The sequence below is a fragment of the Acipenser ruthenus genome, chromosome 13 (assembly GCF_902713425.1).
Source record: "Acipenser ruthenus chromosome 13, fAciRut3.2 maternal haplotype, whole genome shotgun sequence".
NCBI classification, from domain to species: Eukaryota; Metazoa; Chordata; class Actinopteri; order Acipenseriformes; family Acipenseridae; genus Acipenser; species Acipenser ruthenus.
This window is the reverse complement of record NC_081201.1, coordinates 39,955,276-39,983,235: the sequence shown is the minus strand read 5'-3', so window position 1 is coordinate 39,983,235 and position 27,960 is coordinate 39,955,276. Positions and strand designations below refer to the sequence as shown.

Genomic DNA, 27,960 nt, shown 5'->3' with positions numbered 1-27,960 from the left:
CACAAAGAAGGACAAAACTGACACTAGCAGATGCACAGGAGGTATATCAGTCAGGATTTCACAAATTTCAAATGAACTTAGTATTTTTTATTTCTTTTAATCAAACAAGTGACATTTAAAAAAAAAAAAAACACAGGATTCCTTGTGTGCCCAAAGTATCCTTCAGTGGAGACAGAAATGCTGATATGAAAGGCTGTAGTGGCTTTAAAAGGACATGTCCCCAGTGCAACGTTATCACAGCAGGATGATACATCAACATCATGCTTCATTTCTTTTTAAATCTCAGTCACAGAGTGCAAGGCTGACACACTGGACATGTCTTAAACTCTGATCCAGCACGGACTAGAATGAACCCGGGGTGCAAGGTTGACACACACACACCCAGCACAGTTATCAAGACGCTGGACCACACTGACAGCTTCTCAGTATTTAGCTCATCAGGTGCTCTAAACCTCCCATTATACACGGTCACACCAGACGGCAGCACAGCAGGGATTCAGATGGGCATCTGCACTGTATAACATGATTAAGCTAGAAATGCTTTAAGACATGTTGAGGAGGTCTTCAGTTGATCAAAGTGTTCAAATAAGGCTCATCTAAAGCATGTCTTTCAAAACAAAATGTGCAAGTAAAATATGTTAATGATTTAAACTGACAGGCATATTTAAATCAACTGAAGGGACTCCAAAATCAGAAGGAACTGAGAGCAATCTGAATACATATTGGCAAATAAAAAAGTAAGAACAGTAAGAACATGTAAAAATAGCAACGCATTGACATGGTGCTGATTTGCAGTACAATGCTTCCTATCTAAATCGTTTTAATCCATTGCATTCTGCTCCCAATTGTGTGCTGAGTCACTATGACATGATGAGGGTGCATGCGTTGCACAAAGAGAAGCAGCGCCCCTAACAGCCAGGCACTCTCCTGTGGTGGTGACTTCATTAGTAGAGGTGCTCGGGACCAAAACTAATTCTAACTTGTCACTTTTCTAACTCAGTTTCATTATTTTTGACGCTTATCTTAGTGGTTTGATTCTCACAAGTTTACATGGGCTGCCTTTTCTCTTCCACTAGCCTTTATAAAATGTTCTTGGCGATGGCGTTCAGGGTTCGAATCTTGCTCACATCTGACACTTTGAGTGCATATTCAGGGGCGGACAATGCTGCCCCCATGCTAACACAAGAATTCCTGCAAAGGAGAGAGCAGCAGTCGCTTTATTAACCTGAAAATAACTCTCAGATCTCACTCAGCAGCACTCAACAATCACAGCTAATGGACATAAAGGCATATATATCTGAAGCACTGAGAAAAAATAAAAACCATTGCAACTACAGCGGTATCTTTAAACCCTGCTATCCATTCTCATACAGACAAAATACAGGGAATGGTGCTGATTTGCAGTGCAAGGCTTCCTTCCTTAGTCATCTTTTGTGACCCATGCAAGGGAAAGGCATCTCTGATTTCTGAGAAAGGGCTTAAGGTTACAGTAAATGTATTGCTGTTCATTTGGATTGGGAAATGTCCAGTTTTCCTGCAAGCATCTCCTTTCACTTTTGCACTACTTTGAAAGTCCTGCGTACCGACAGATCTCACCTGAATTTCATTGCAGAGTCCTTGCTGGAGCGAGCAGAGCAGTGAAACTCCTGAGCCCCAGAGCCCTCCAGGATCCTCTGCAAGTTCCTCTCTGTGATTCCTCCACCTGCAAGAGGCAGAGAAGGCACAGGCAGGGATCAATACTGAGCATGGAAACAACAATGATTCCCATTAGCACTATCAACAACACTGGTGTCCTTATTCCTGTTAATCTTACAAAACTAGAAACAAATAACTCTGAGGCATTCTTCTCTATCACCCTTCTGAGTTGCACAGTACTAGTTGTGTAACATTTACAGCAATTCCCTTTCACATACACTGGTGCAAATTACATGACCTTGATAAAAAAAAAAAAAGGCCCAATAGCTTTAGAAAGCTAAACTAAATTCTTCCTAATACTGTACCTTATCGGTCCTGTCAGGCTCAGCCCCATGGTCTATGAGGAGGCTGGGACCCCTGAACTGATCTTTACACAAGTGACAGGACACCAGGAAAGACCAGTGTGAACCATGGAAAGATACAGACAGTGCTGCTGTAGTGATACGAAGGGGCTGCTACTGGATTTGGGTGCCTTGGTGTAACACTGCAGTACTGCACAAACGTTATACAGCAGCAGCAGAAGACCACAGCAAATGCATATATAGTGACACTTTCACCATGGAAAATGTACTTACCAGGCATAACAATTATTCTTCCTTTAGCCTGTTAATAAAAAGAGGAAGAACGATGAGACGTTGCTGCCGGGCACCCCAACAAGTACAGGCTTTAGAAACTTATAGTAAGGGGGCTCCCGAGTGGCGCATCCAGTAAAGGCACTTCTCGTGGAGCGCAGGATGCGCCATAGAGCCTGGAGAGTGCTGGTGCGAGTCCAGATTATGCTATCACGAGTTCCCAGGGGGCGGTGCACAATTGGCAGAGCGCCGCCTGGGTGGGGAGGGCTCAGGTCGGCAGGGTAATCCTTGGTTCACCGCGCACCAGCGACTCCTGTGGCCAACAGTGCGCCTGTGGGTCTGCTGTAGAAGCCACTCAGAACTGTGTTGTCCTTTGGCACTATGGGTCTGGTGGCTTCGCTGTAGACCTGCAGCACGAAAAAAGACGGCTTGGCAGGACACGTTTTGGAGGACACGTGTCTGCCGCCACTTCGAGTCGCTGGGGGGTTGCAGTGGTGAACCGGGATAAAAATTATAATTGGGCATTCCAAATTGAGGAGAAAACCAGGGTAAAAACCATTAGCATTGACTAAATTAAAACAAAAAATAAACCCAAAGTGGAGTAAGTAGCGGGGTTCCACGTTCCCACGTGTCGCTACAACTGTTTAAATACCGTACCTGTCATTTCTCTTTTCATTGTTAACACTTGTAAGTGTCAGGATTACTGCCCACATTATGGAATGGGTAACACAGCAATACCAATCCGTGATGTGGTACGGAACAGAAAAGCCACAGCACTTGTCGTTATGTTTTTTTTTTTTTCCTGCAGTGATTTAGAGGACAGATCTCAAACCCCAGAGCACTAGAGTGGCCATTTTGAAAAGAGCTTTGAAACAGACTTTAAAGTAACATGTTAACAATGAAAAGAGAAATGACAGGTACGTTATTTAAACAGTTGTAGCAAAACGTGGGGACGTGGAACGCCAGATTTTTCGGACCCCTGCTACTTACTCTTTAAAGCATGTTTAAAAATACAGCTATTTTCATATTGTGGTATTTGGATTTTGAGTAAATGTACTTTTTCCCAGGCAAGTCATACATAACCCTCTCAGTTCCACAGCTGTACTCTTGTTGAGAGCAGACGTGCACCCACAGTAAGATAAGAAGCCAATACAGCACTCCCACTCTGCCTGAGAATATTAATGAGCCTGCCAGTCAGGATCCCACACCTGCTCAACCAGCCTCTTTATTAAAGGCAGCCCCTCCAGGGCACTGCTGTCACTCCCGCTCGTCAGCACTCTCTCGAACCCCAGCGCAATCAGGGTCTCCATGGCAACCACTGGGTCACGCACCATGTCAAAGGCTGAGATAAAAAAAAAAGCATTAAGTACATTAGATCCCATTTCCATGGCAGAAGTCCCCAAACACACACTGCATTGCACCAAGGTAAATGAGGTCCCACTGCATTGCACCAAGGTAAATGAGGTCCCACTGCATTGCACCAAGGTAAATGAGGTCCCACTGCATTGCACTAAGGTAAATGAGGTCCCATTGCACCAAGGTAAATGAGGTCCCACTGCATTGCACCAAGGTAAATGAGGTCCCATTGCACCAAGGTAAATGAGGTCCCACTGCACCAAGGTAAATGAGGTCCCATTGCACCAAGGTAAATGAGGTCCCACTGAATTGCAGCAAGGTAAATGAGGTCCCATTGCACCAAGGTAAATGAGGCCCCACTGCACCAAGGTAAATGAGGCCCCACTGCATTGCACCAAGGTAAATGAGGTCCCACTGCATTGCACCAAGGTAAATGAGGTCCCACTGCATTGCACCAAGGTAAATGAGGTCCCACTGCACCAAGGTAAATGAGGTCCCACTGCATTGCACCAAGGTAAATGAGGTCCCAATGCATTGCACCAAGGTAAATTAGGTCCCACTGCACCAAGGTAAATGAGGCCCCACTGCATTGCACCAAGGTAAATGAGGTCCCACTGTATTGCACCAAGGTAAATGAGGTCCCACTGCATCAGGGTGACCAAGAATCTCAAACCAAGAATCTCAAAGCAGCCAGAGGGTCTTTGTTTTAGGAACTAATAAGAGAAAAAACTCACCCTCTTTATTACAGTTAAGCTTACCACCCCCAATCCAGTCCAAAAGACAAAGCCTTTAGCCAAAATTACCTCTGTGAAAAGTAACCGGCAGGGGTCGTGAAGCGGCTGTAAAAGAAAGAAAGAAAAACAATGTATTCACTCACAGTATTTGTATTTATTTAGTTATTTTTATGTTGGGGGTTGAAAAAAGTGGGATTGAGCTCTTGAAATAAAATAATTATGGAATTTTATATTATACAACAGTCTGAAAAAAAACATAGAGCTGTGTGTCTACACTCCAGTCCTCTCAGCGCCCCCAGCACCACCCTGTCTGCTCATGTGTAAAGCTGTGTAGATGATCAGTGCCTCTTAGCCAGCAGCTCCACACAGAGCTCTGTGTCTACACTCCAGTCCTCTCAGCGCCCCCAGCACCACCCTGTCTGCTCATGTGTAAAGCTGTGTAGATGATCAGTGCCTCTTAGCCAGCAGCTCCACACAGAGCTCTGTGTCTACACTCCAGTCCTCTCAGCGCCCCCAGCACCACCCCGTCTGCTCATGTGTAAAGCTGTGTAGATGATCAGTGCCTCTTACCCAGCAGCTCCACACAGAGCTCTGTGTCTACACTCCCGTCCTCGCTCAGCGCCCCCAGCACCACCCCGTCTGCCCCGTGACTCTTGCACAGGTGGATGTCCCTCTTCATGACCTCCACCTCACGGTCCGAGTACAGGAAGTCTCCCCCACGTGGACGGATCATAGCAAACACAGGGATCTGGACATGCTGCTTCACAACCTGCAGCAGACCTGAGCACAGCAACAAGCACAGGCTGAGTAATAAGAATGGGTTGCGGGGTCTACAGCGCAGCCTTATGCTCACAAACACTCATGTGGTCACACAGGTAGCAGGACCTCAAGCTTCACTTGGTGTACAAGCTTCACAGGTCATGTCATGACTGTATGCATACTTTGTTCCCTCAGGACTCACCAATACTGGGTGTGATGCCTCCCTCCAGGAGGCTGGAACACAGCTCGATCCTGCAGGCACCTGGAGGTGGTGGAATAATACAGTAAGCATCCTAACAGACAGAAGATAAGAAGTAACTGCATGCATGTAGATATGCTGTACCTCCTCTTTCAGCGTTTATTGCAGATTCCACTGAATCCACGCACACCTCCATCAGAAAGCCATCAGCCATCCCTACAGAACCAGAAAACTGTATTGAAGCATAACAAGAAAACAAGAAAGCATAAATGTGTGCTTGTGTTACCGGAAGCAAAGCCTCTTACCAGACAGACTGAACTTCATAGTGTTCTTCTAATCAGCAAATATTTACCTAACTAAACAACACCCAACAATGGCAGGAACTTGTGATTATGGTTTTAAGGGATGTGTATAGAACACACTCTGATTTTCTTGTGATTACGGTTTTAAGGGATGTGTATAGAACACACTCTGAATTTCTTGTGATTACGGTTTTAAGGGATGTGTATAGAACACACACTCTGAATTTCTTGTGATTATGGTTTTAAGGGATGTGTATAGAACACACACTCTGAATTTCTTGTGATTACGGTTTTAAGGGATGTGTATAGAACACACTCTGAATTTCTTGCGATTACGGTTTTAAGGGATGTGTATAGAACACACTGATTTTCTTGTGATTATGGTTTTAAGGGATGTGTATAGAACACACACTCTGAATTTCTTGTGATTACGGTTTTAAGGGATGTGTATAGAACACTCTGAATTTCTTGTGATTACGGTTTTAAGGGATGTGTATAGAACACACACTCTGAATTTCTTGTGATTACGGTTTTAAGGGATGTGTATAGAACACACACTCTGAATTTCTTGTGATTATGGTTTTAAGGGATGTGTATAGAACACACACTCTGAATTTCTTGTGATTACGGTTTTAAGGGATGTGTATAGAACACACACTCTGAATTTCTTGTGATTATGGTTTTAAGGGATGTGTATAGAACACACACTCTGAATTTCTTGTGATTACGGTTTTAAGGGATGTGTATAGAACACACTGGTTTTCTTGTGATTATGGTTTTAAGGGATGTGTATAGAACACACTCTGAATTTCTTGTGATTACGGTTTTAAGGGATGTGTATAGAACACACTCTGAATTTCTTGTGATTACGGTTTTAAGGGATGTGTATAGAACACACACTCTGAATTTCTTGTGATTACGGTTTTAAGGGATGTGTATAGAACACACACTCTGAATTTCTTGTGATTACGGTTTTAAGGGATGTGTATAGAACACACTCTGAATTTCTTGTGATTACGGTTTTAAGGGATGTGTATAGAACACACACTCTGAATTTCTTGTGATTACGGTTTTAAGGGATGTGTATAGAACACACACTCTGAATTTCTTGTGATTACGGTTTTAAGGGATGTGTATAGAACACACTGGTTTTCTTGTGATTATGGTTTTAAGGGATGTGTATAGAACACACTCTGAATTTCTTGTGATTTCGGTTTTAAGGGATGTGTATAGAACACACACTCTGAATTTCTTGTGATTACGGTTTTAAGGGATGTGTATAGAACACACACTCTGAATTTCTTGTGATTATGGTTTTAAGGGATGTGTATAGAACACACACTCTGAATTTCTTGTGATTTCGGTTTTAAGGGATGTGTATAGAACACACACTCTGAATTTCTTGTGATTATGGTTTTAAGGGATGTGTATAGAACACACACTCTGAATTTCTTGTGATTTCGGTTTTAAGGGATGTGTATAGAACACACACTCTGAATTTCTTGTGATTATGGTTTTAAGGGATGTGTATAGAACACACTCTGAATTTCTTGTGATTACGGTTTTAAGGGATGTGTATAGAACACTCTGAATTTCTTGTGATTACGGTTTTAAGGGATGTGTATAGAACACACACTCTGAATTTCTTGTGATTATGGTTTTAAGGGATGTGTATAGAACACTCTGAATTTCTTGTGATTACGGTTTTAAGGGATGTGTATAGAACACTCTGAATTTCTTGTGATTTCGGTTTTAAGGGATGTGTATAGAACACTCTGAATTTCTTGTGATTTCGGTTTTAAGGGATGTGTATAGAACACACACTCTGAATTTCTTGTGATTACGGTTTTAAGGGATGTGTATAGAACACACTGGTTTTCTTGTGATTATGGTTTTAAGGGATGTGTATAGAACACACACTCTGAATTTCTTGTGATTATGGTTTTAAGGGATGTGTATAGAACACACACTGAATTTCTTGTGATTTCGGTTTTAAGGGATGTGTATAGAACACACTCTGAATTTCTTGTGATTATGGTTTTAAGGGATGTGTATAGAACACACACTCTGAATTTCTTGTGATTATGGTTTTAAGGGATGTGTATAGAACACACTCTGAATTTCTTGTGATTACGGTTTTAAGGGATGTGTATAGAACACACACTCTGAATTTCTTGTGATTTCGGTTTTAAGGGATGTGTATAGAACACACTCTGAATTTCTTGTGATTACGGTTTTAAGGGATGTGTATAGAACACACACTCTGAATTTCTTGTGATTACGGTTTTAAGGGATGTGTATAGAACACACTGATTTTCTTGTGATTATGGTTTTAAGGGATGTGTATAGAACACACACTCTGAATTTCTTGTGACAATCTAATTCTTACAATAGCCATCGGGTTGTAAAACTGGTCAAATAAAATAAAAATACATTATTCTTGAATCTTTACACAGTTTGGATAAACAATCAATTATTTTAAGTGTGGGTTGGATTTGAACTGTAATGTATTCATTGGATTGGACTTCGAAGCTAAACGCAGTGTTGCCACACATAGTGCCGTTTATTACATATAGGACCACAAGAGCTAGTTAACCTCGCTGGACATTATGTATGCAGTTTTTACTAGGAAACACGATTATATTATGGTAAACAACACACCAGAATATACACGGGCACTCTTCATCGAATAAATACACGAACACGTGATTTTACATCAATGTATTACAATAGATTAGACATTCCTTTAAATCATAAAGTAGAGACTGTTAAAACATGCGATACGACTATTAAAACCCTCCTGTCACACATAATTCGGTATATTGTTTGTGTCGCTGGATGTGTTGTAGTGTGAACGGTACGGATACGGTATGGCATGATGCAGATGGATATTAGTACACAGCTATAATAAACACTCGCTCTTTGTCTCAATTACTTTGCTCCCCTAGGAATACATCTTCGTATCTGTCACATTCTACACCGTTTTAGAGCTAGGTTTTTTAAAAACGTTGATACAATTTGAGCGTCTCTTCATGTTTACCTGTTCAATCCAGCGAACCATTGACCCCTGCATCCTTCCTCTGATTGGCTGCCGTAATACAACAGCGGCCAATAACGTGTCTTTCATTTTGAAGCCACGGCGAAAGCGTCCACGTTGGTCACGTGATAGTGAACACACAAAAAAAGCGACAGGTTAACTTGATTTTTTTAAATAGCTTTAAAATTTACTAAAGAGAAATTGAAAACACAGAAATAGCGTATCTAAGTTTGAATTCTTGTTACTCATTCAAGCGGTGCTTTGGCTTTCACTCGTACTATGCTTACAAATATTTTGCTGATTGGAAAGCTTTTTAAAATATACAATTTATTAGCTTAAGAAGTTAATTGTTCTTCACAAAAAACCGTTGGATGTGTTCAAGCGTTCATTTCAAGAGGCACATTTATGTACTAACTAACCCCTGTCATGTGATCACAACATGACCGCGCACGAAAAGGCTTCAGCTGCGCCTGACCCCGAAAATGTAATAAATCGCAGAAACTGTATTATTAAGTGTTTGGTTCTTACAATTCAAATAACACTATATAAAATAATGATATTTCTACTAGTTTCATTTTACTGCATTATTACAATATATATTTTTTAATCAGAGGGTCAAAGTTTATCCATATTGAAAGTTTTCACGTGGACAGTCGAGTACGCGTGAGTGCAATTTGGGTTATAGCTATTATTATTATTATTATTATTATTATTATTATTATTATTATTTAAAGAATGACGTTATCAAACACCCTCCTTATCCGTGTTGTTCTGTAGGAGATGCTGCGCTATGCCTTTGCTTGCGGATGTCGGCTCGCTACTGAGCAGTGGCGTGCAGGTAAGACCGAAAAGACCAGAGGATGCCATATCTTTATCCGTGAATACATGTAACGAAAGTTAAACGATATCATCATATACTCCAATAGCCTGGGTATCACGCTGCAATGAAAACAGCTGGTCACGCCAAGGTCTGTGTCTCTTTGTTCTGTTACACCCTGAAGCGTCTCAGACTTTCTTTGGCTTGCAGCAGCGTGTGCCGCAATGGCTGGCCAGAAGGGGGCGCAGCACTGCCACGGTCCAGGCGACCGTCCCTAGGGTTAGGGTTAGGTTTATACGGCTGGGGTGGGTTAGTGTGTCCTGTGTGTGCAGAGATACCTCTCCTTACAGTAGCTGTGCTCTGTGTCTGCAGAGATACCTCTCCTTACAGTAGCTGTGCTCTGTGTCTCTGCAGAGATACCTCTCCTTACACTAGCTGTGTTCTGTGTCTCTGCAGAGATACCTCTCCTTACACTAGCTGTGTTCTGTGTCTGCAGAGATACCTCTCCTTACACTAGCTGTGTCCTGTGTCTCTGCAGAGATACCTCTCCTTCAGTAGCTGTGCTCTGTGTCTCTGCAGAGATACCTCTCCTTACACTAGCTGTGTCCTGTGTCTCTGCAGAGATACCTCTCCTTACAGTAGCTGTGTTCTGTGTCTCTGCAGAGATACCTCTCCTTACACTAGCTGTGTCCTGTGTCTCTGTAGAGATACCTCTCCTTACACTAGCTGTGTCCTGTGTGTGCAGAGATACCTCTCCTTACAGTAGCTGTGTCCTGTGTCTCTGCAGAGATACCTCTCCTTACACTAGCTGTGTCCTGTGTGTGCAGAGATACCTCTCCTTACAGTAGCTGTGTCCTGTGTCTCTGCAGAGATACCTCTCCTTACAGTAGCTGTGTCCTGTGTCTCTGCAGAGATACCTCTCCTTACACTAGCTGTGTTCTGTGTCTCTGCAGAGATACCTCTCCTTACAGTAGCTGTGTTCTGTGTCTCTGCAGAGATACCTCTCCTTACACTAGCTGTGTCCTGTGTGTGCAGAGATACCTCTCCTTACAGTAGCTGTGTCCTGTGTCTCTGCAGAGATACCTCTCCTTACAGTAGCTGTGTCCTGTGTCTCTGCAGAGATACCTCTCCTTACACTAGCTGTGTTCTGTGTGTGCAGAGATACCTCTCCTTACAGTAGCTGTGTTCTGTGTCTCTGCAGAGATACCTCTCCTTACAGTAGCTGTGTCCTGTGTCTCTGCAGAGATACCTCTCCTTACAGTAGCTGTGTCCTGTGTCTCTGTAGAGATACCTCTCCTTACACTAGCTGTGTTCTGTGTCTCTGCAGAGATACCTCTCCTTACAGTAGCTGTGTTCTGTGTCTCTGCAGAGATACCTCTCCTTACACTAGCTGTGTCCTGTGTGTGCAGAGATACCTCTCCTTACAGTAGCTGTGTCCTGTGTCTCTGCAGAGATACCTCTCCTTACAGTAGCTGTGTTCTGTGTCTGCAGAGATACCTCTCCTTACAGTAGCTGTGCTCTGTGTCTCTGCAGAGATACCTCTCCTTACACTAGCTGTGTCCTGTGTCTCTGCAGAGATACCTCTCCTTACAGTAGCTGTGTTCTGTGTCTGCAGAGATACCTCTCCTTACAGTAGCTGTGTCCTGTGTCTCTGCAGAGATACCTCTCCTTACACTAGCTGTGTCCTGTGTCTGCAGAGATACCTCTCCTTACAGTAGCTGTGTCCTGTGTCTCTGCAGAGATACCTCTCCTTACAGTAGCTGTGTCCTGTGTCTCTGCAGAGATACCTCTCCTTACACTAGCTGTGTTCTGTGTCTCTGCAGAGATACCTCTCCTTACAGTAGCTGTGTTCTGTGTCTCTGCAGAGATACCTCTCCTTACACTAGCTGTGTCCTGTGTCTCTGCAGAGATACCTCTCCTTACACTAGCTGTGTCCTGTGTCTCTGTAGAGATACCTCTCCTTACACTAGCTGTGTCCTGTGTCTCTGTAGAGATACCTCTCCTTACACTAGCTGTGTCCTGTGTCTCTGCAGAGATACCTCTCCTTACACTAGCTGTGCTCTGTGTCTGCAGAGATACCTCTCCTTACAGTAGCTGTGTCCTGTGTCTCTGCAGAGATACCTCTCCTTACAGTAGCTGTGTCCTGTGTCTCTGCAGAGATACCTCTCCTTACAGTAGCTGTGTCCTGTGTCTCTGCAGAGATACCTCTCCTTACACTAGCTGTGTTCTGTGTCTCTGCAGAGATACCTCTCCTTACAGTAGCTGTGTCCTGTGTCTCTGCAGAGATACCTCTCCTTACACTAGCTGTGTCCTGTGTCTCTGCAGAGATACCTCTCCTTACACTAGCTGTGCTCTGTGTCTGCAGAGATACCTCTCCTTACAGTAGCTGTGTCCTGTGTCTCTGCAGAGATACCTCTCCTTACAGTAGCTGTGTCCTGTGTCTCTGCAGAGATACCTCTCCTTACAGTAGCTGTGTCCTGTGTCTCTGCAGAGATACCTCTCCTTACACTAGCTGTGTCCTGTGTCTCTGCAGAGATACCTCTCCTTACACTAGCTGTGTCCTGTGTCTCTGTAGAGATACCTCTCCTTACACTAGCTGTGTCCTGTGTCTCTGTAGAGATACCTCTCCTTACACTAGCTGTGTCCTGTGTCTCTGCAGAGATACCTCTCCTTACACTAGCTGTGCTCTGTGTCTGCAGAGATACCTCTCCTTACAGTAGCAGTGTCCTGTGTCTCTGCAGAGATACCTCTCCTTACACTAGCTGTGCTCTGTGTCTGCAGAGATACCTCTCCTTACACTAGCTGTGTTCTGTGTCTGCAGAGATACCTCTCCTTACAGTAGCTGTGTCCTGTGTCTGCAGAGATACCTCTCCTTACAGTAGCTGTGTCCTGTGTCTGCAGAGATACCTCTCCTTACAGTAGCTGTGTTCTGTGTCTGCAGAGATACCTCTCCTTACAGTAGCTGTGTCCTGTGTCTCTGCAGAGATACCTCTCCTTACAGTAGCTGTGTTCTGTGTCTGCAGAGATACCTCTCCTTACACTAGCTGTGTCCTGTGTGTGCAGAGATACCTCTCCTTACAGTAGCTGTGTTCTGTGTCTCTGCAGAGATACCTCTCCTTACAGTAGCTGTGTCCTGTGTCTCTGCAGAGATACCTCTCCTTACACTAGCTGTGTTCTGTGTGTGCAGAGATACCTCTCCTTACACTAGCAGTGTTCTGTGTCTGCAGAGATACCTCTCCTTACACTAGCTGTGTTCTGTGTCTGCAGAGATACCTCTCCTTCAGTAGCTGTGCTCTGTGTCTCTGCAGAGATACCTCTCCTTACAGTAGCTGTGTCCTGTGTCTCTGCAGAGATACCTCTCCTTACAGTAGCTGTGTTCTGTGTCTCTGTAGAGATACCTCTCCTTACAGTAGCTGTGTTCTGTGTCTGCAGAGATACCTCTCCTTACACTAGCTGTGCTCTGTGTCTGCAGAGATACCTCTCCTTACAGTAGCTGTGTTCTGTGTCTGCAGAGATACCTCTCCTTACAGTAGCTGTGTCCTGTGTGTGCAGAGATACCTCTCCTTACAGTAGCTGTGTTCTGCAGGATTTGCTTGTCTTCTGGCCTCTACCTGTTCTCTCGGAGGATCCCGCTGCCCACAAGAACCAGAATTGCTCTCACCTCCCTGTTGGCCATGGCGTACATGCAGGTTGGAAAGATATCTCGAAATGCATGCAAGGCTTTTTGTGTTATAAAATCTCGGTTAGTGCTTGTTTAATTCAGTGATAGGGGTGTAACGAGTCATCGTGTATCAATGAATAGAAATACTTTCTTTACATAGAAATACTTTCTTTACATGATCTATCATATCATGAATCCAAAAGCACAACATAGCTCAATGTAGTTCTTTTTGTGGCTCATCATTAAGACCATTTGATCCTATTATGCATCATACAAGAAGTGCCCGTCTCCTGATCCATACTGTATGGTGGCCTGCATGTCGTGAGATTTGTTAACACCCCTGTTCACTAAAGCAGGAGGATTCCGGTGTTGGACTTCCACAAACAGATTGCTGTTGATTGCCACATAACAATTGTTTCTCTGTGTTTTAAACCAGGCTGGCCTGGACATCCTCACCCTGCTCCTCTATGTCCCCACACCCCTGGCTGCCACTCATCAGTCGGGGTCCCTGGCACTGCTCTCCCTGGCAATCTGGCTGCTGGCAGATAGACCCTGCTGCTGGACCACCTGCTCCCTTTCTCTTCAAGAGAGAGGTCCGATAGACCCTGCTGCTGGACCACCTGCTCCCTTTCTCTTCAAGAGAGGTCCGATAGACCCTGCTGCTGGACCACCTGCTCCCTTTCTCTTCAAGAGAGGTCCGATAGACCCTGCTGCTGGACCACCTGCTCCCTTTCTCTTCAAGAGAGAGGTCCGATAGACCCTGCTGCTGGACCACCTGCTCCCTTTCTCTTCAAGAGAGGTCCGATAGACCCTGCTGCTGGACCACCTGCTCCCTTTCTCTTCTTTAGAGAGGTCCGATAGATCCTGCTGCTGGACTACCTGCTCCCTTTCTCTTCAAGAGAGAGGTCTGATAGACCCTGCTGCTGGCCCACCTGCTCCCTTTCTCTTCAAGAGAGAGGTCTGATAGATCCTGCTGCTGGACCACCTGCTCCCTTTCTCTTCCTTAGAGAGAGGTCCGGTAGACCCTGCTGCTGGACCACCTGCTCCCTTTCTCTTCAAGAGAGAGGTCTGATAGATCCTGCTGCTGGACCACCTGCTCCCTTTCTCTTCCTTAGAGAGAGGTCCGGTAGACCCTGCTGCTGGACCACCTGCTCCCTTTCTCTTCTTTCGAGAGAGGTCCGATAGACCCTGCTGCTTAGTGCAGTAATACATTTAGATACGCATTTCAAAGAGGGGTCTTGTTTATGAAAACCTGTTTGATTCAAACCTATCAACATTTTATAACTATTTCTTTAGCCATCTTCTCTCTCTTGTGGACTTCCTGAATGAATGTTTATTAGTGAAGAAACACCAGCAGTAGGTTTATATTGACAAGAAACACAAAGAAAGCCTCTTGGAGTCCGGTTGGTGTGAACACGAACCAGGGGGTCGCATCCAAACTTCTTATTTGATTTTGTTATTTCATTTGTAAATCCAGTTTGCTTTGCAGACAGTGCCGTGTAAACAGCACTGCCCAGTGTTCTTATGCATGACATTGTCACGGCTGACCCCGAACCAGTTATTATGTGTAGTAAGAAATTGGATTCCTTTGCATGGAGAATTTCAGTGGCTAGAGTTCACGGCTCCTCGATTGATTCAGATTCAGTTGTATTAAGTCTGCCCACTAATAATGTAGAGCAAAATAGGTATTGTGGTGTTTGCAGAGCCGACCCGAGCTGAACCCAAGACAGAAGTGGAGTCCTGCTGGGAACGAGCTGAAACATTGGACATGGACTGGATGATTTAAAAATGAAATGTATTAATGAGATGATATGTGCTGTAACCATTTGTAATGTTTGAATAATCTTTAGTCTGTAACAAATACTGTAAAGTGCTCTCTCTGTAAGACCGAAAAACAGAATCTGGTACAACTTGATACACTGGCCGGCCTTGAGCAGTCTCTTATTAAAATTGGCACGATTCCCAGAATTTAGTGCTGAAATCTCTGTTAAGACTTTTCAGCTTGACTACAGAATAATGCTGTACTAATAGATGTATGTTAATATGCTTGTTTTAAATGGTATAGATTGCTGTGGTAACATATAATCATAGGTAGTGATAATTATTGTTAGTATGAAATACTATGAACAATTTTTATGTATAAGATCATATGATTCACTTTGCTTAATATGATAGCATACCTGAAGCTGTTTTCTATCAAGATGAGCATAGTTAAAAACTGAGTCCTAATTCAATGAAAAGAATTACTGTGTGCTTACATTCAAGAATTATAACTTCTGAATATAAAGGGAAAAGGAGTTAGGAGTATTCTTAAGGGAAAGAGAAAAACAGAAAAGGATTAAAAGACCTCGCTTTGAGTAGGTTTCTGCTTGTAATTCAGTTTTAAAATAAGTAGGTGGGTAAGAACAACCTAGAGTAAAAGCAGACTCTAACTTAAGAAAATAAGCATTGTCAGAAGATACACCACAACTAGAGAGCAGAAAAATTGAATAAAATCCTATTGTAATATTGCGGATATACTGCTGCTAGCAGAAAGTAATAAGGTTAGCAGCCATACGCTATAAGAAGTAATGTACTAGTTTGACTCTGAAGTTAAAAGACGCAGCATAAAAAGATGTTGTGTTTAAAATACAAAATAAAAGGATTGAATAAATAATGAAGAATAAAAGCAGGAGATCGGTTTTAGGAGAGTAAACTCTATGTGACCTGTCTTCTTGAACTCTCTTATCAGCCTGCCCTTGGAGAAATTAATATTAGCTGCTGGAAGGCCTCTTTGGTGGGAAGAAGCCGGAATTTTTTTATCAGAAGGCTTATAGTATCGGGCCGGACTGCAAAAATAGGGAGTTAGGACGGATGGTCTTAGCACCTAAGATAGTTAGTTGCCGGGCGGAACAAGCATGTAAGATACAGGTGTAAGGAAAGTTCTAGGGAACATTAATCACTATTAAACTTGGCAAGAAAAGAGGTGTCTTCAGCAAGCTGGTTTTAGCCAGTATGTGTATAGCTGAAACATACAGGGTCATCTGGATGTCAATTAAGTTCAAGCTACCAGGGGCCCATAGGAGAAAAACATTACAGCTTTACAGCTCAGTAAAATAGTTAGGTTTTCCATAAGGAGAAAACTCTACATTAAAAAGATATAAGATGGAAGTTCCCTATAATACCTGCTAAACACACACCTGTAAGGAAAGAATGAAATTAATTTGAGAGTGAGATGACATGAGGGAATATATTTTTGAAAGCCAAGTTCATGTAATCAATTATAATCATTATAACTATAACTGCTATATTATGATATAACTATTGGTGTTGCATATATTCAAAAAACACCACTTTTCTTATATTGGTGTTGCATATATTTAAAACACCACTCCTTTTTATAATGCACCCATATTAAGTAGTGAATCAAGGTTGCAGGGATTTTGTGAACTCTGCTTCACCTAACTTTTCAGATGAAGGAGGGGGGCCAAGAATGAGTGGATGAGAACATGGGCTAGTGTTGATTTATTAAATGTTGTTGATTTGTTGGCATATGACCTTAATTGAGTCTGAGGAGTTGGTTGAATTCTTTAGAGATTACTGTTTGCCAAGAGATAAGGACTGTCAATATAGATTGATGACTGGATCTAATTGGGGCTTCCCATTGCTTTCAATGGGACGAAAATTGTATAAAAACCCTGGGCCGATCACACTGAGACCACCACAATCAAGCTTGGCAGAGCTATGTGGTCCATCCTTTGCAGATCTCTACAGAACAGTCCTTCTCTTTTGTTCACGCTACTCTTCCTTATAATAGGAGGTAAGCATATTAATGGTATTATTGTATCTCGCATTTATTGGTTATATTGCTATGAGGTTTTGAAACAATGTTTTAGTATTAAGAGTGTTATATTGAATGTGCTAAAACATAGCAGTGGGTGCTTGTAGGCTTTGTGCTTAACCAGCCTGAGGGCTGCACTGAATACATATAATTGTATTATGTTATTGAAGTATTAAATGCTGAAGCTTGTAATAAACTTAGGATTGCTAATTATTGTTACATGTTTTCGGGTTTTGGTAGTATGCGCAAACTACTAAACCAATATTAAAGGCATTTTAATAAAACGAAGGAGCGCTGATGTTGCTCTGATTCGTGAAACTTTGAATAAATGAGTCTGAGTGATTTTCTTGATTAAATAAAAAGGTTTTAAGGACACACCGCTCGTCCAGTGCTCGAACATAAACCACTAGGAGTTTTAAACATCTCTGTCCTCCTTAACGTCTCCCCTGAGTTAAGAGTGTGTGCAGAGCAAATAATATAATAAAAGAGAACGTGAAAAGTGAAAACGTGACAACATTGTAAAATATTGTAAATTATACAAATAAATAATGTCCTAAACCTTGTTCACAAGTTGCATTTTGTGTTAATAGAAATAGATTGTTTCCACGAATTGCCTTTTGGCACCACAAGGGGGTGCTGCAGGACTGGCGGTACAGCTACAATGCCGTGCTGATTTACTGTCAGTGAATGCAGACAGAGTGGTCTGTGCTTAGAGCTTGTTGGTATATTTTGAGGTGCTTATTAAATGAAAGCACATTCTAGTTATGTGTGTTTAGATTGTTGCTTCCTTTTCACAAGCTTCACATTTGACAGATGACTGCATTGTTGGATTATTCCATGGAGGAAAAACAGACTTGCAACAGTGGTGCATAGCAACTGATTTTATTTCTCTGTACAAAATATACATATTTGAAATGCAAAGCAGCCGGTAGAGAGTTGATAACTCGACACACTGACATCCAGTGAGCTACTCATTTCCAATGCTATAGAAACAGTGCATGCGCATATACAGCCGCCAGGATCTCGCTCATCTTTACTGGAGGATTTGCTGCAGCTCTGAAGCACTCTGGGGAGGGTGGGGTGCACATGGCACGGACACCAAAGGGACTGTAGTATGACATTTCCCCATTACTGACCGTAGTCCAAGATATTTGAGAAGGTTCGGAGCCGGTAGAGGCTCCTGCTCTACTAGAACACTAGTCTCAATGGAGTCCATGCCTACGACCAATTCCTACTGACAAGAACCATGCCAGGAAATGAGACAATTTCTACTGATGAACACAACCGTCACACATTGGTTTGTTTTGGGTTTGTTTGTTTAATTGGTCTTTAACAAGAGATGTCATCTTTCAGTCTACTCAAAAACAGCGCTTTAAAACCTGCATAAAAAATGTAACAAAAGTACATATAATAAATGTGACTTCACAGCAATGCAGCTGCTGGGTGGGGAGTTAGAGGCAGTGTTCTCTACTATGAGAGGAAAGACCTGTGCATTCATATCACACAACTAGAGCAATGACATCACACAACTAGTGCAACGATATCACAACTAGAGCAATGACATCACACAACTAGTGCAACGATATCACAACTAGTGCAATGACATCACACAACTAGTGCAACGATATCACAACTAGTGCAACGACATCACATAACTAGTCCAATGATATCACAACTAGTGCAATGACATCACACAACTAGTGTATCGATATCACACAACTAGTGCAATGATATCACATAACTTAGGGCATTTGTCATGTATGTGAATTTGAAAAGGGGGGGATCAAGATATTGATTATTAATACATTTCTACCCATTGATCTTTAAAGACCAGTGTTTCCATTTGGGGGCCGCAGCTAATTTCATTCTGTCATGTTTATTAAGCCTGATGCAGTAGCTGAGGTATCTAGCCATGTATCTAGCAGCAGTGTGGAGTAGTGGTTAGGGCTCTGGACTCTTGACCGGAGGGTTGTGGGTTCAATCCCAGGTGGGGGACACTGCTGCTGTACCCTTGAGCAAGGTACTTTACCTAGATTGCTCCAGTAAAATCCCAACTGTATAAATTGGTGATTGTATGTAAAAAATAATGTGTAAAAAATAATGTAATTGTATGTAAAAAATAATGTGATATCTTGTAACAATTGTAAGTCGCCCTGGATAAGGGTGTCTGCTAAGAAATAAATAATAATAATAATAATAATATATCAACACAAAGTTCATTAAGCAGGCTTTGGAGTATCCTTTCAATTACTAACAGATTGCTAGAGTGGATGTGATAATCTCATGCTATGTAAAATGAAGGAGTTATTGTAATTCTGTCTGCAGTGCTACGGTAACATGACTATGGATTTGTTGATTTTTCATGACACCTCTTGCAGTGCCCGAATTGTCCCAGATTTTCAAAGGAGAGGCCCTGAAATCCAGCCAGCAAAAAGCTTTTTAAAAATCCATCCCCTTTTCTTTCTTAATGTTCCGGGTTTAGCTTAAATATTTGTTCCCATGTCACCTCTCCCAATGGCTCTTGTGTGAAAAATAAAAGCCCAGAGTCTCCCAGGAGGGCAGTGCCACGGGAGGGACCCGGCTCTCTCCAGGACTTCCTCTAGATAACATTGTCAAACAGCTGCATGGACCTCATGATGTTTTCATCCTAAAAACAGAACCAACAAAATACATGACGTCAAACCATCTTCCTACCCCTACCCCAGAGCAGCTCACAAAAAGACATCTGTATTCACTTGAGCACAAACCAGCAAACAGAAGTGCAGGGATTCTACGATAATTACAATCTGGAGGGCCTGGTTAGAATTCTGCACTGTGATTCGGATACTGGATTTGATTTCTTGATTTTTTTTTGGAGTGTTGTATAATCATGCATTTTAGTAATGGTTACATAGTGGTTTTTTGCCACTAAGATTGAGTGTTTTAGGGTCATTGAACATGAACTCAGCCTGTAGTAGTGAAATCTGCTTCATACAGATACAGTATGTGTAGCTATGAATAGAGCCTGTCTTTAAAGCCAATTGAAGAGACAAACACACCACTAATTTCATCTGTAAGAGTGTTCAAGGGTTTTAAAATAAGTCTGATTTAGTCCGTTCTCTATCAAACATACCTTCTGACATGATTCGATGAACTCTTCTATTGTCACAACCCCATCGTTATTCCTGTCCATTTTCTGAAAAGTGATACACAAATCAAGGATTTTATAAGAACAAATTACATATAAAAAAATGTAAAACAATGTTTCAGAATGTTCCTATATTGAAAAAACTTTGTACAATCCTCTGGTGAAATAAAGATGGCTAGTTAATGCAAAGCAGCATTCCCTGCCTGCGCAGTAACCTCTTTGGGTGGATTCATTCACAGCAGCATTCCCTGCCTGCGCAGTAACCTCTTTGGGTGGATTCATTCACAGCAGCATTCCCTGCCTGCGCAGTAACCTCATTGGGTGAATTCATTCAGTTTCTATTACTCTTCATGCTCTGGCTGCAGGTGTTACCTGAAAGAAGGACTCCACATGTTCCCTGTGTGTATCATCCTGCATGCAGGGGGAGGTGCATTTCCCCATCATGTCGTAGATCGATTTCATTATAGCTATCATCTCCTGCAAAGCACAGTAAAGCACATCAGCTCTTAATACACATGCCAGGAATATACACAGGCCACAGTATATTCAGATAGAATGGTGGTCCCTTTATATGTGTTTGGAGTGGCTGACAGGCTGGCTTGTAATTAACAGGTTCTGACATCACCTTCCGTGATATGAGTATTATGACATATTTAATCTACATATGTAGAGTGTGGAATGGTACAGTGAGAAGACAAAAGCCTCAGTGAAGAAGCACAGATAGACATTGGAGAGCATGCTTCATGAAAGCCTCAGTGAGAGCACAGATAGACATTGGAGAGCATGCTTCATGAAAGCCTCAGTGAGAGCACAGATAGACATTGGAGAGCATGCTTCATGAAAGCCTCAGTGAGAGCACAGATAGACATTGGAGAGCATGCTTCATGAAAGCCTCAGTGAAGAAGCACAGATAGACATTGGAGAGCATGCTTCATGAAAGCCTCAGTGAAGAAGCACAGATAGACATTGGAGAGCATGCTTCATGAAAGCCTCAGTGAGAGCACAGATATACATTGGAGAGCATGCTTCATGAAAGCCTCAGTGAGAAGCACAGATATACTTTGGAGAGCATGCTTCATGAAAGCCTCAGTGAGAAGCACAGATAGACATTGGAGAGCATGCTTCATGAAAGCCTCAGTGAGAGCACAGATAGACATTGGAGAGCATGCTTCATGACAGCCTCAGTGAAGAAGCACAGATAGACATTGGAGAGCATGCTTCATGAAAGCCTCAGTGAGAGCACAGATAGACATTGGAGAGCATGCTTCATGAAAGCCTCAGTGAAAAAGCACAGATAGACATTGGAGAGCATGCTTCATGAAAGCCTCAGTGAAGAAGCACAGATAGACATTGGAGAGCGTGCTTCATGAAAGCCTCAGTGAGAGCACAGATAGACATTGGAGAGCATGCTTGTTGTTGCAGAGCGTGCCTCTTTGGTGATGCAGCCGTCCTTGTTGAGATCGTAGAGGTTGAAAGCCCAGTTTAGACGGTCATTAATGGTGCCTCTAAGGATGATGGACAGCCCCATGACAAAATCCTGGGGAGGGAACACACAAGACTTCTTACAGACGTGTCAGCTATTAGCAATCCACTGGGATCTGTTCATACAGTTAAACACCTGCTCACACAAACCTCACTGTACCAGAGAGACAGCACGTCAAATACAGTTAAACAAACCTCACTGTACCAGAGAGACAGCACGTCAAATACAGTTAAACAAACCTCACTGTACCAGAGAGACAGCACGTCAAATACAGTTAAACAAACCTCACTGTACCAGAGACAGCATGTCAAATACAGTTAAACAAACCTCACTGTACCAGAGAGACAGCACGTCAAATACAGTTAAGCACCCTCTCACACAAACCTCACTGTACAGTTTACTAAACACGTCCCTCTCACACAAATAGGCAGATTTATTCATTCTTACCTCAAAGCTGATAGATCCATTTTTGTCAGTGTCAAAAGCGTCAAACAGGAAGTGTGCGTATGTACTTGAATCTAAAAAATAAAATAATTCTCATTGTTCTCAGTATGCAGATATGAATTCAGCAGCTACACCGGGTCAGCATGTTATCACTGTTAAGAGAGGATGAGGTGTGAACTCAATACAGACAGGGATGGAGAAGAGCAGCAGACACTCACCTCCTTGGGGGAAGAACTGGGAATAAATCAGCTTGAAGGTCTCCTCATTGACCACACCGCTGGGACACTCCTGCAGGGGGCAGCACAGACACCACAGTTAGAGGCGAGTCACTCACTCACTGGGAGAGAGCCATGAGACAAAGTGAAAGAAAGAAAGAAAGAAAGAAAGAAAGAAAGAAAGAAAGAAAGAAAGATGGTTTGGAGAGACAAGTAGTAAAAAGAGGCAGACTCACATTCTTGAATCCCCGGTAGAGGACCTGCAGCTCTTTTTTGGTGAACTTGGTTTGCTCCTGAAGCTTGTCAAGTCCCTCTGGGCGATAGCACACAGTGGAGAGTTCAAAATCATCCTCTGTGCTGTCTGTGACAGGGATTAGAAGAACACAGTGATCACTGACTGAAACACAGTCTACTGTCCAACCTGTATCCTCTGACACAGGATTCAGAAAGAGAGTGTTCATGAAGTGCACAGTGCTCCCCCAGGCTGCAGCTTCCATAGAGCCTGGCCTCTCTCACAGTGTGTGCCAGTGCCAGTATAGAACCTGGCCTCTCTCACAGTGTGTGCCAGTGCCAGTATAGAACCTGGCCTCTCTCATTGTATGTGTCAGTGCCAGTATAGAGCCTGGCCTCTCTCACAGTGTGTAGCAGTGCCAGTATAGAACCTGGCCTCTCTCACAGTGTGTAGCAGTGCCAGTATAGAACCTAGCCTCTTTCACAGTGTGTGCCAGTGCCAGTATAGAACCTGGCCTCTCTCATAGTATGTGTCAGTGCCAGTATAGAGCCTGGCCTCTCTCACAGTGTGTAGCAGTGCCAGTATAGAGCCTGGCCTCTCTCACAGTGTGTAGCAGTGCCAGTATAGAACCTGGCCTCTCTCACAGTGTGTAGCAGTGCCAGTATAGAACCTGGCCTCTCTCATAGTATGTGTCAGTGCCAGTATAAAACCTGGCCTCTCTCACAGTGTGTGCCAGTGCCAGTATAGAACCTGGCCTCTCTCATAGTATGTGTCAGTGCCAGTATAGAGCCTGGCCTCTCTCACAGTGTGTAGCAGTGCCAGTATAGAACCTGGCATCTCTCACAGTGTGTGCCAGTGCCAGTATAGAACCTGGCCTCTCTCATAGTATGTGTCAGTGCCAGTATAGAACCTGGCATCTCTCACAGTGTGTGCCAGTGCCAGTATAGAACCTGGCCTCTCTCATAGTATGTGTCAGTGCCAGTATAGAGCCTGGCCTCTCTCCCAGTGTGTAGCAGTGCCAGTATAGAACCTGGCCTCTCTCACAGTATGTGTCAGTGCCAGTATAGAACCTGGCATCTCTCACAGTGTGTGCCAGTGCCAGTATAGAACCTGGCCTCTCTCACAGTATGTGTCAGTGCCAGTACAGAACCTGGCCTCTCTCACAGTATGTGTCAGTGCCAGTATAGAACCTGGCATCTCTCACAGTGTGTGCCAGTGCCAGTATAGAACCTGGCCTCTCTCACAGTATGTGTCAGTGCCAGTACAGAACCTGGCCTCTCTCACAGTATGTGTCAGTGCCAGTGTAGAACCTGGCCTCTCTCACAGTGTGTGCCAGTGTCAGTATAGAACCTGGCCTCTCTCACAGTGTGTGTCAGTGCCAGTATAGAACCTGGCATCTCTCACAGTGTGTGCCAGTGCCAGTATAGAACCTGGCCTCTCTCACAGTATGTGTCAGTGCCAGTACAGAACCTGGCCTCTCTCACAGTATGTGTCAGTGCCAGTATAGAACCTGGCATCTCTCACAGTGTGTGCCAGTGCCAGTATAGAACCTGGCCTCTCTCACAGTGTGTGCCAGTGCCAGTATAGAACCTGGCCTCTCTCACAGTGTGTAGCAGTGCCAGTACAGAACCCGGCCTCTCTCACAGTGTGTAGCAGTGCCAGTACAGAACCTGGCCTCTCTCACAGTGTGTAGCAGTGTCAGTACAGAACCCGGCCTCTCTCACAGTGTGTAGCAGTGCCAGTACAGAACCCGGCCTCTCTCACAGTGTGTAGCAGTGCCAGTACAGAACCCGGCCTCTCTCACAGTATGTGCCAGTGTCAGTATAGAACCTGGCCTCTCTCACAGTGTGTAGCAGTGCCAGTACAGAACCCGGCCTCTCTCACAGTGTGTAGCAGTGCCAGTACAGAACCCGGCCTCTCTCACAGTGTGTAGCAGTGCCAGTACAGAACCCGGCCTCTCTCACAGTGTGTGCCAGTGCCAGTATAGAACCCAGCCTCTCTCACAGTGTGTAGCAGTGCCAGTACAGAACCCGGCCTCTCTCACAGTGTGTAGCAGTGCCAGTACAGAACCCGGCCTCTCTCACAGTGTGTGCCAGTGCCAGTATAGAACCCAGCCTCTCTCACAGTGTGTGCCAGTGCCAGTATAGAACCTGGCCTCTCTCACAGTATGTGCCAGTGTCAGTATAGAGCCTGGCCTCTCTCACAGTATGTGCCAGTGTCAGTATAGAGCCTGGCCTCTCTCACAGTGTGTGCCAGTGTCAGTATAGAGCCTGGCCTCTCTCACAGTGTGTGGCAGTGTCAGTATAGAGCCTGGCTATGGCAGCTCAGTTAGAACCAGTTGAAGTCTCATTGGCTGATTGAGGACCAGCTCTTTCAGTTCTTATTGTCTAAGTTCTCTTAGCGCTGGTTTTCCTAATAGACCGCCAATATTGGCGCCCCCAAATCAGATCAAATGAAAAGGTAAAGAAGTAATAATACAGCAGAGCAGCGACGAGACAACACTGAAAACTTAACCAAGCTTCTCATCAACACCCGACAGAGAACACTAAAATGAACCTACCTTTCATAGCACAGTCCAGTGCCGTAACCAGACAGATGAACCAGTTACCTTCCAAACTGTATCCCAGCACTCTACCCACTTAACTTCCCTATTATTCCATCCTGCTCCCCTCGCCTCAGCTACTGGCCTCACTCCAAGCACTGACCTCCCCTGACCCAGCTTCTCCGACCTCACTGCTCAGTACCTAGCAGGGTTGTTCTTCTTCAAGCACGGTTATGCATTCATCACAACCCTGGCCACACAGTCCTATATGAGCTGTACTGATGAGTTTCACTGTCAGTCCCCTCAGTGTTCATTGGAACCAAGCTGTGTGCTGGAACTGTGACACAGTGGTGTAGAAATCTTCCTCCCTACGTTCCAAGAGCTCTGAGAGAGACTTTCAGAAAAGAGGGGCGGCTGACAGATTCTTCGAAAAGAACACAGTGTTTTCATAGGATGTTGAGTTATTCATCGGATATTGGAGCGTCATTACCCCTCGTTTCTGGTTTTATTACCAATCGTTGTGCTTGCAGCCTCACTGCATTGTGACTGTACAGGTTACAGAAGCGAGTTCTCAGTGCAGAGTTCAGATCTGTGCTGTGCTTGCAGCCTCACTGCATTGTGACTGTACAGGTTACAGAAGCGAGTTCTCAGAGCAGAGTTCAGATAAGCGCTGTGCTTGCAGCCTCACTGCATTGTGACTGTACAGGTTACAGAAGCGAGTTCTCAGTGCAGAGTTCAGATCTGGTTTTATTACTAATCGCTGTGCTTGCAGCCTCACTGCATTGTGACTGTACGGGTTACAGAAGCGAGTTCTCAGTGCAGAGTTCAGATCTGGTTTTATTACTAATCGCTGTGCTTGCAGCCTCACTGCATTGTGACTGTACGGGTTACAGAAGCGAGTTCTCACAGCAGAGTTCAGATAAGCGTTGTGCTTGCAGCCTCACTGCATTGTGACTGTACGGGTTACAGAAGCGAGTTCTCAGAGCCGAGTTCAGATCTGGTTTTATTACTAATCGCTGTGCTTGAAGCCTCACTGCATTGTGACTGTACGGGTTACAGAAGCGAGTTCTCAGAGCAGAGTTCAGATAAGCGTTGTGCTTGCAGCCTCACTGCATTGTGACTGTACGGGTTACAGAAGCGAGTTCTCAGTGCAGAGTTCAGATCTGGTTTTATTACTAATCGCTGTGCTTGAAGCCTCACTGCATTGTGACTGTACGGGTTACAGAAGCGAGTTCTCAGAGCAGAGTTCAGATAAGCGTTGTGCTTGCAGCCTCACTGCATTGTGACTGTACGGGTTACAGAAGCGAGTTCTCAGTGCAGAGTTCATATAAGCGCTGTGCTTGCAGCCTCACTGCATTGTGACTGTACAGGTTACAGAAGCGAGTTCTCAGTGCAGAGTTCAGATCTGTGCTGTGCTTGCAGCCTCACTGCATTGTGACTGTACGGGTTACAGAAGCGAGTTCTCAGTGCAGAGTTCAGATCTGGTGCTCAGCTTGTTTCTGCCACAACATTCTTTTGCCCATGAATCAGCCCGTCTTCTTTTTCATGGGTGAGGCTGTACTGTTACAGATGGATTCTAATAGATTTATCAGCAGTTTTTGATGGATAACCTCATTAGACTACAGAGAAGAAGGGATATAACAGGTTAAACTCATTGCGCATTGTTACTGTGGAAGTGAACGGACACAGCATTCACCAGCTATGTATAAGCTTTCCAAAGCAATTACCTGTTACAGAAACATCACTCTAAATAAGCAGGTTATTATCAGTTAAAAACAACACAGCAGATGAATATTAACAGTCAGAGTACAGCTGCTCTGCTGAGCAGTAGATTATATTTACAGTACAGCGCATGTGTCTCCAGAGCAGTGCATTATTGCTTGTAAACCACACCACGCTGTATCCTGTGCCATTGCTAACAGGTAAATACATGAAGGAATGGAAGTGTCACTTGCATTCACTGACTGTAGGGATGGGGCTGGGCTGGCAGCAGGACAGCAGTCTGAGGAACCTCTGCTTTATGGTTTTTTTGTTATGGCTGGGAGGGTTACCTGGAAATCACCAACCAGAACAGAGAGGTTAACAGCAAGTCAAATTCGCAGGAACACACACACGCAGGCACACACAGAGAGCATGCAAACACAATGCAGGCACAAACAGAGATGCACGCAAACACAATGCAGGCACAAACAGCCTGAGCCAGATATATTTATATTTCCCTGAACATTGTGTTTTGTTTTATTTTCAGACTTTTAATATATTGTCTAATTTACTAATAACATCAGAACTGTATACAATGAATATACAATAGCAGACTCGTGTTGAAATGACTCATGGCACTGGAACTGTCTGCAATGGGAACGTTTCCCGTCTCTAAGTTTAGACAATTCATCAAAAAAGATGAACACGGGGCTCCTGAGTGGCGCATCCAATAAAGGCGCTCCACGTGGAGTGCATGATGCGCTATATACTCTGGACATTGCGAGTTAGCGCAGGGGTGGTAGCAGTGAGCTGAGCTTAAAAAATAATTGGCCATTCTAAATTGGGAGAAAATACTAAAAATAATTGGCGACGACTAAATTTATTTTATTAAAAAAAAAAAAAATGTGGTCGGGGCCAAACCTATCCTGGTAATGCCACTGCCATGTTGTATTTCTGCACTCAGTCAAAGCACGCACATACACATGCACATACACATGCACACACACATGCACACACGCACGCACGCACACACGCACGCACACACGCACGCACACGCACACACACTGCAAGCGGCAATCCCAAAGCAAGCAATCTCTTTCTGAATGTGCCGTTGTTTGCTGACCCGGCTTTTAGGGTTAGTTCATTATTTTATACATTTTGGAGAGACAGGATATACATGTAGATATTGTGTATAAACTTTACTGAAAACCAGGTGTGTGGTTTACATGTACTAATAACAACACACTGCTCTGCAGAGCAAGTC

At 43.8% G+C, this 27,960-nt stretch overlaps 2 protein-coding genes and 1 long non-coding RNA gene across 6 annotated transcripts in view; 1 reads left to right on the top strand and 2 right to left on the bottom strand.

The window, feature by feature from the left end:
- Positions 1 to 81: 81 nt before the first annotated feature.
- On the bottom strand, positions 82 to 9,050 carry LOC117969759 (copper homeostasis protein cutC homolog). Of its 2 annotated transcripts, none has more exons than XM_034917712.2 (9): positions 8,658 to 9,050; positions 5,460 to 5,547; positions 5,319 to 5,378; positions 4,928 to 5,137; positions 4,427 to 4,462; positions 3,476 to 3,609; positions 2,271 to 2,298; positions 1,597 to 1,702; positions 82 to 1,191 (listed from the first exon to the last, which is right to left on the bottom strand). In XM_034917712.2, exons 1-9 carry the CDS (start codon positions 8,742 to 8,744, stop codon positions 1,080 to 1,082), a joined length of 861 nt encoding a protein of 286 aa, XP_034773603.2. In that variant the 5' UTR covers positions 8,745 to 9,050; the 3' UTR covers positions 82 to 1,079. The 2 variants fall into 2 exon arrangements, with proteins under 2 accessions (XP_034773603.2, XP_034773604.1); XM_034917713.2 differs by having other exon boundaries at positions 5,460 to 5,531; positions 8,658 to 9,047.
- A 100-nt stretch (positions 9,051 to 9,150) lies between these two features.
- On the top strand, positions 9,151 to 17,281 carry LOC131696927 (uncharacterized). 2 transcript variants are annotated; one of them, XR_009306810.1, is made up of 4 exons: positions 9,151 to 9,317; positions 9,432 to 9,492; positions 13,058 to 13,160; positions 13,569 to 17,281. It is a non-coding gene; the product is annotated as an uncharacterized LOC131696927 (long non-coding RNA). The 2 variants fall into 2 exon arrangements; XR_009306809.1 differs by lacking the exon at positions 13,058 to 13,160 and having other exon boundaries at positions 9,153 to 9,317.
- A 518-nt stretch (positions 17,282 to 17,799) lies between these two features.
- LOC131696612 (Kv channel-interacting protein 2-like) overlaps positions 17,800 to 27,960 on the bottom strand; it is a 66,955-nt gene continuing 56,794 nt past the window's right edge. The window contains exons 2-9 of one of the 2 annotated variants that reach the window (XM_058985422.1): positions 26,947 to 27,046; positions 22,458 to 22,578; positions 22,225 to 22,294; positions 22,010 to 22,080; positions 21,509 to 21,616; positions 20,452 to 20,556; positions 20,065 to 20,127; positions 17,800 to 19,599 (exon numbers count right to left, since the gene is read on the bottom strand). In XM_058985422.1, the coding sequence (XP_058841405.1) occupies positions 19,552 to 19,599; positions 20,065 to 20,127; positions 20,452 to 20,556; positions 21,509 to 21,616; positions 22,010 to 22,080; positions 22,225 to 22,294; positions 22,458 to 22,578; positions 26,947 to 27,046 (686 nt within the window). In that variant the 3' untranslated portion in view covers positions 17,800 to 19,551. Of the gene's footprint in view, positions 19,600 to 20,064; positions 20,128 to 20,451; positions 20,557 to 21,508; positions 21,617 to 22,009; positions 22,081 to 22,224; positions 22,295 to 22,457; positions 22,583 to 26,946; positions 27,047 to 27,960 lie in introns of both variants that reach the window. The other variant, XM_058985424.1, reaches the window with a different exon arrangement.

What these genes read in the sequence shown, in the direction of transcription:
- LOC117969759 (XM_034917712.2), bottom strand. Translation starts at nt 8,744, where the DNA reads ATGAAAGACACGTTATTGGCCGCTGTTGTATTACGGCAGCCAATCAGA. An exon ending in GCCGGTTACTTTTCACAGAG is followed by an intron (nt 3,610 to 4,426) that starts GTAATTTTGGCT and finishes TTTTTATCTCAG; the next exon opens with CCTTTGACATGGTGCGTGAC. An exon ending in AAGAATAATTGTTATGCCTG is followed by an intron (nt 1,703 to 2,270) that starts GTAAGTACATTT and finishes TGCCTCTTGCAG; the next exon opens with GTGGAGGAATCACAGAGAGG.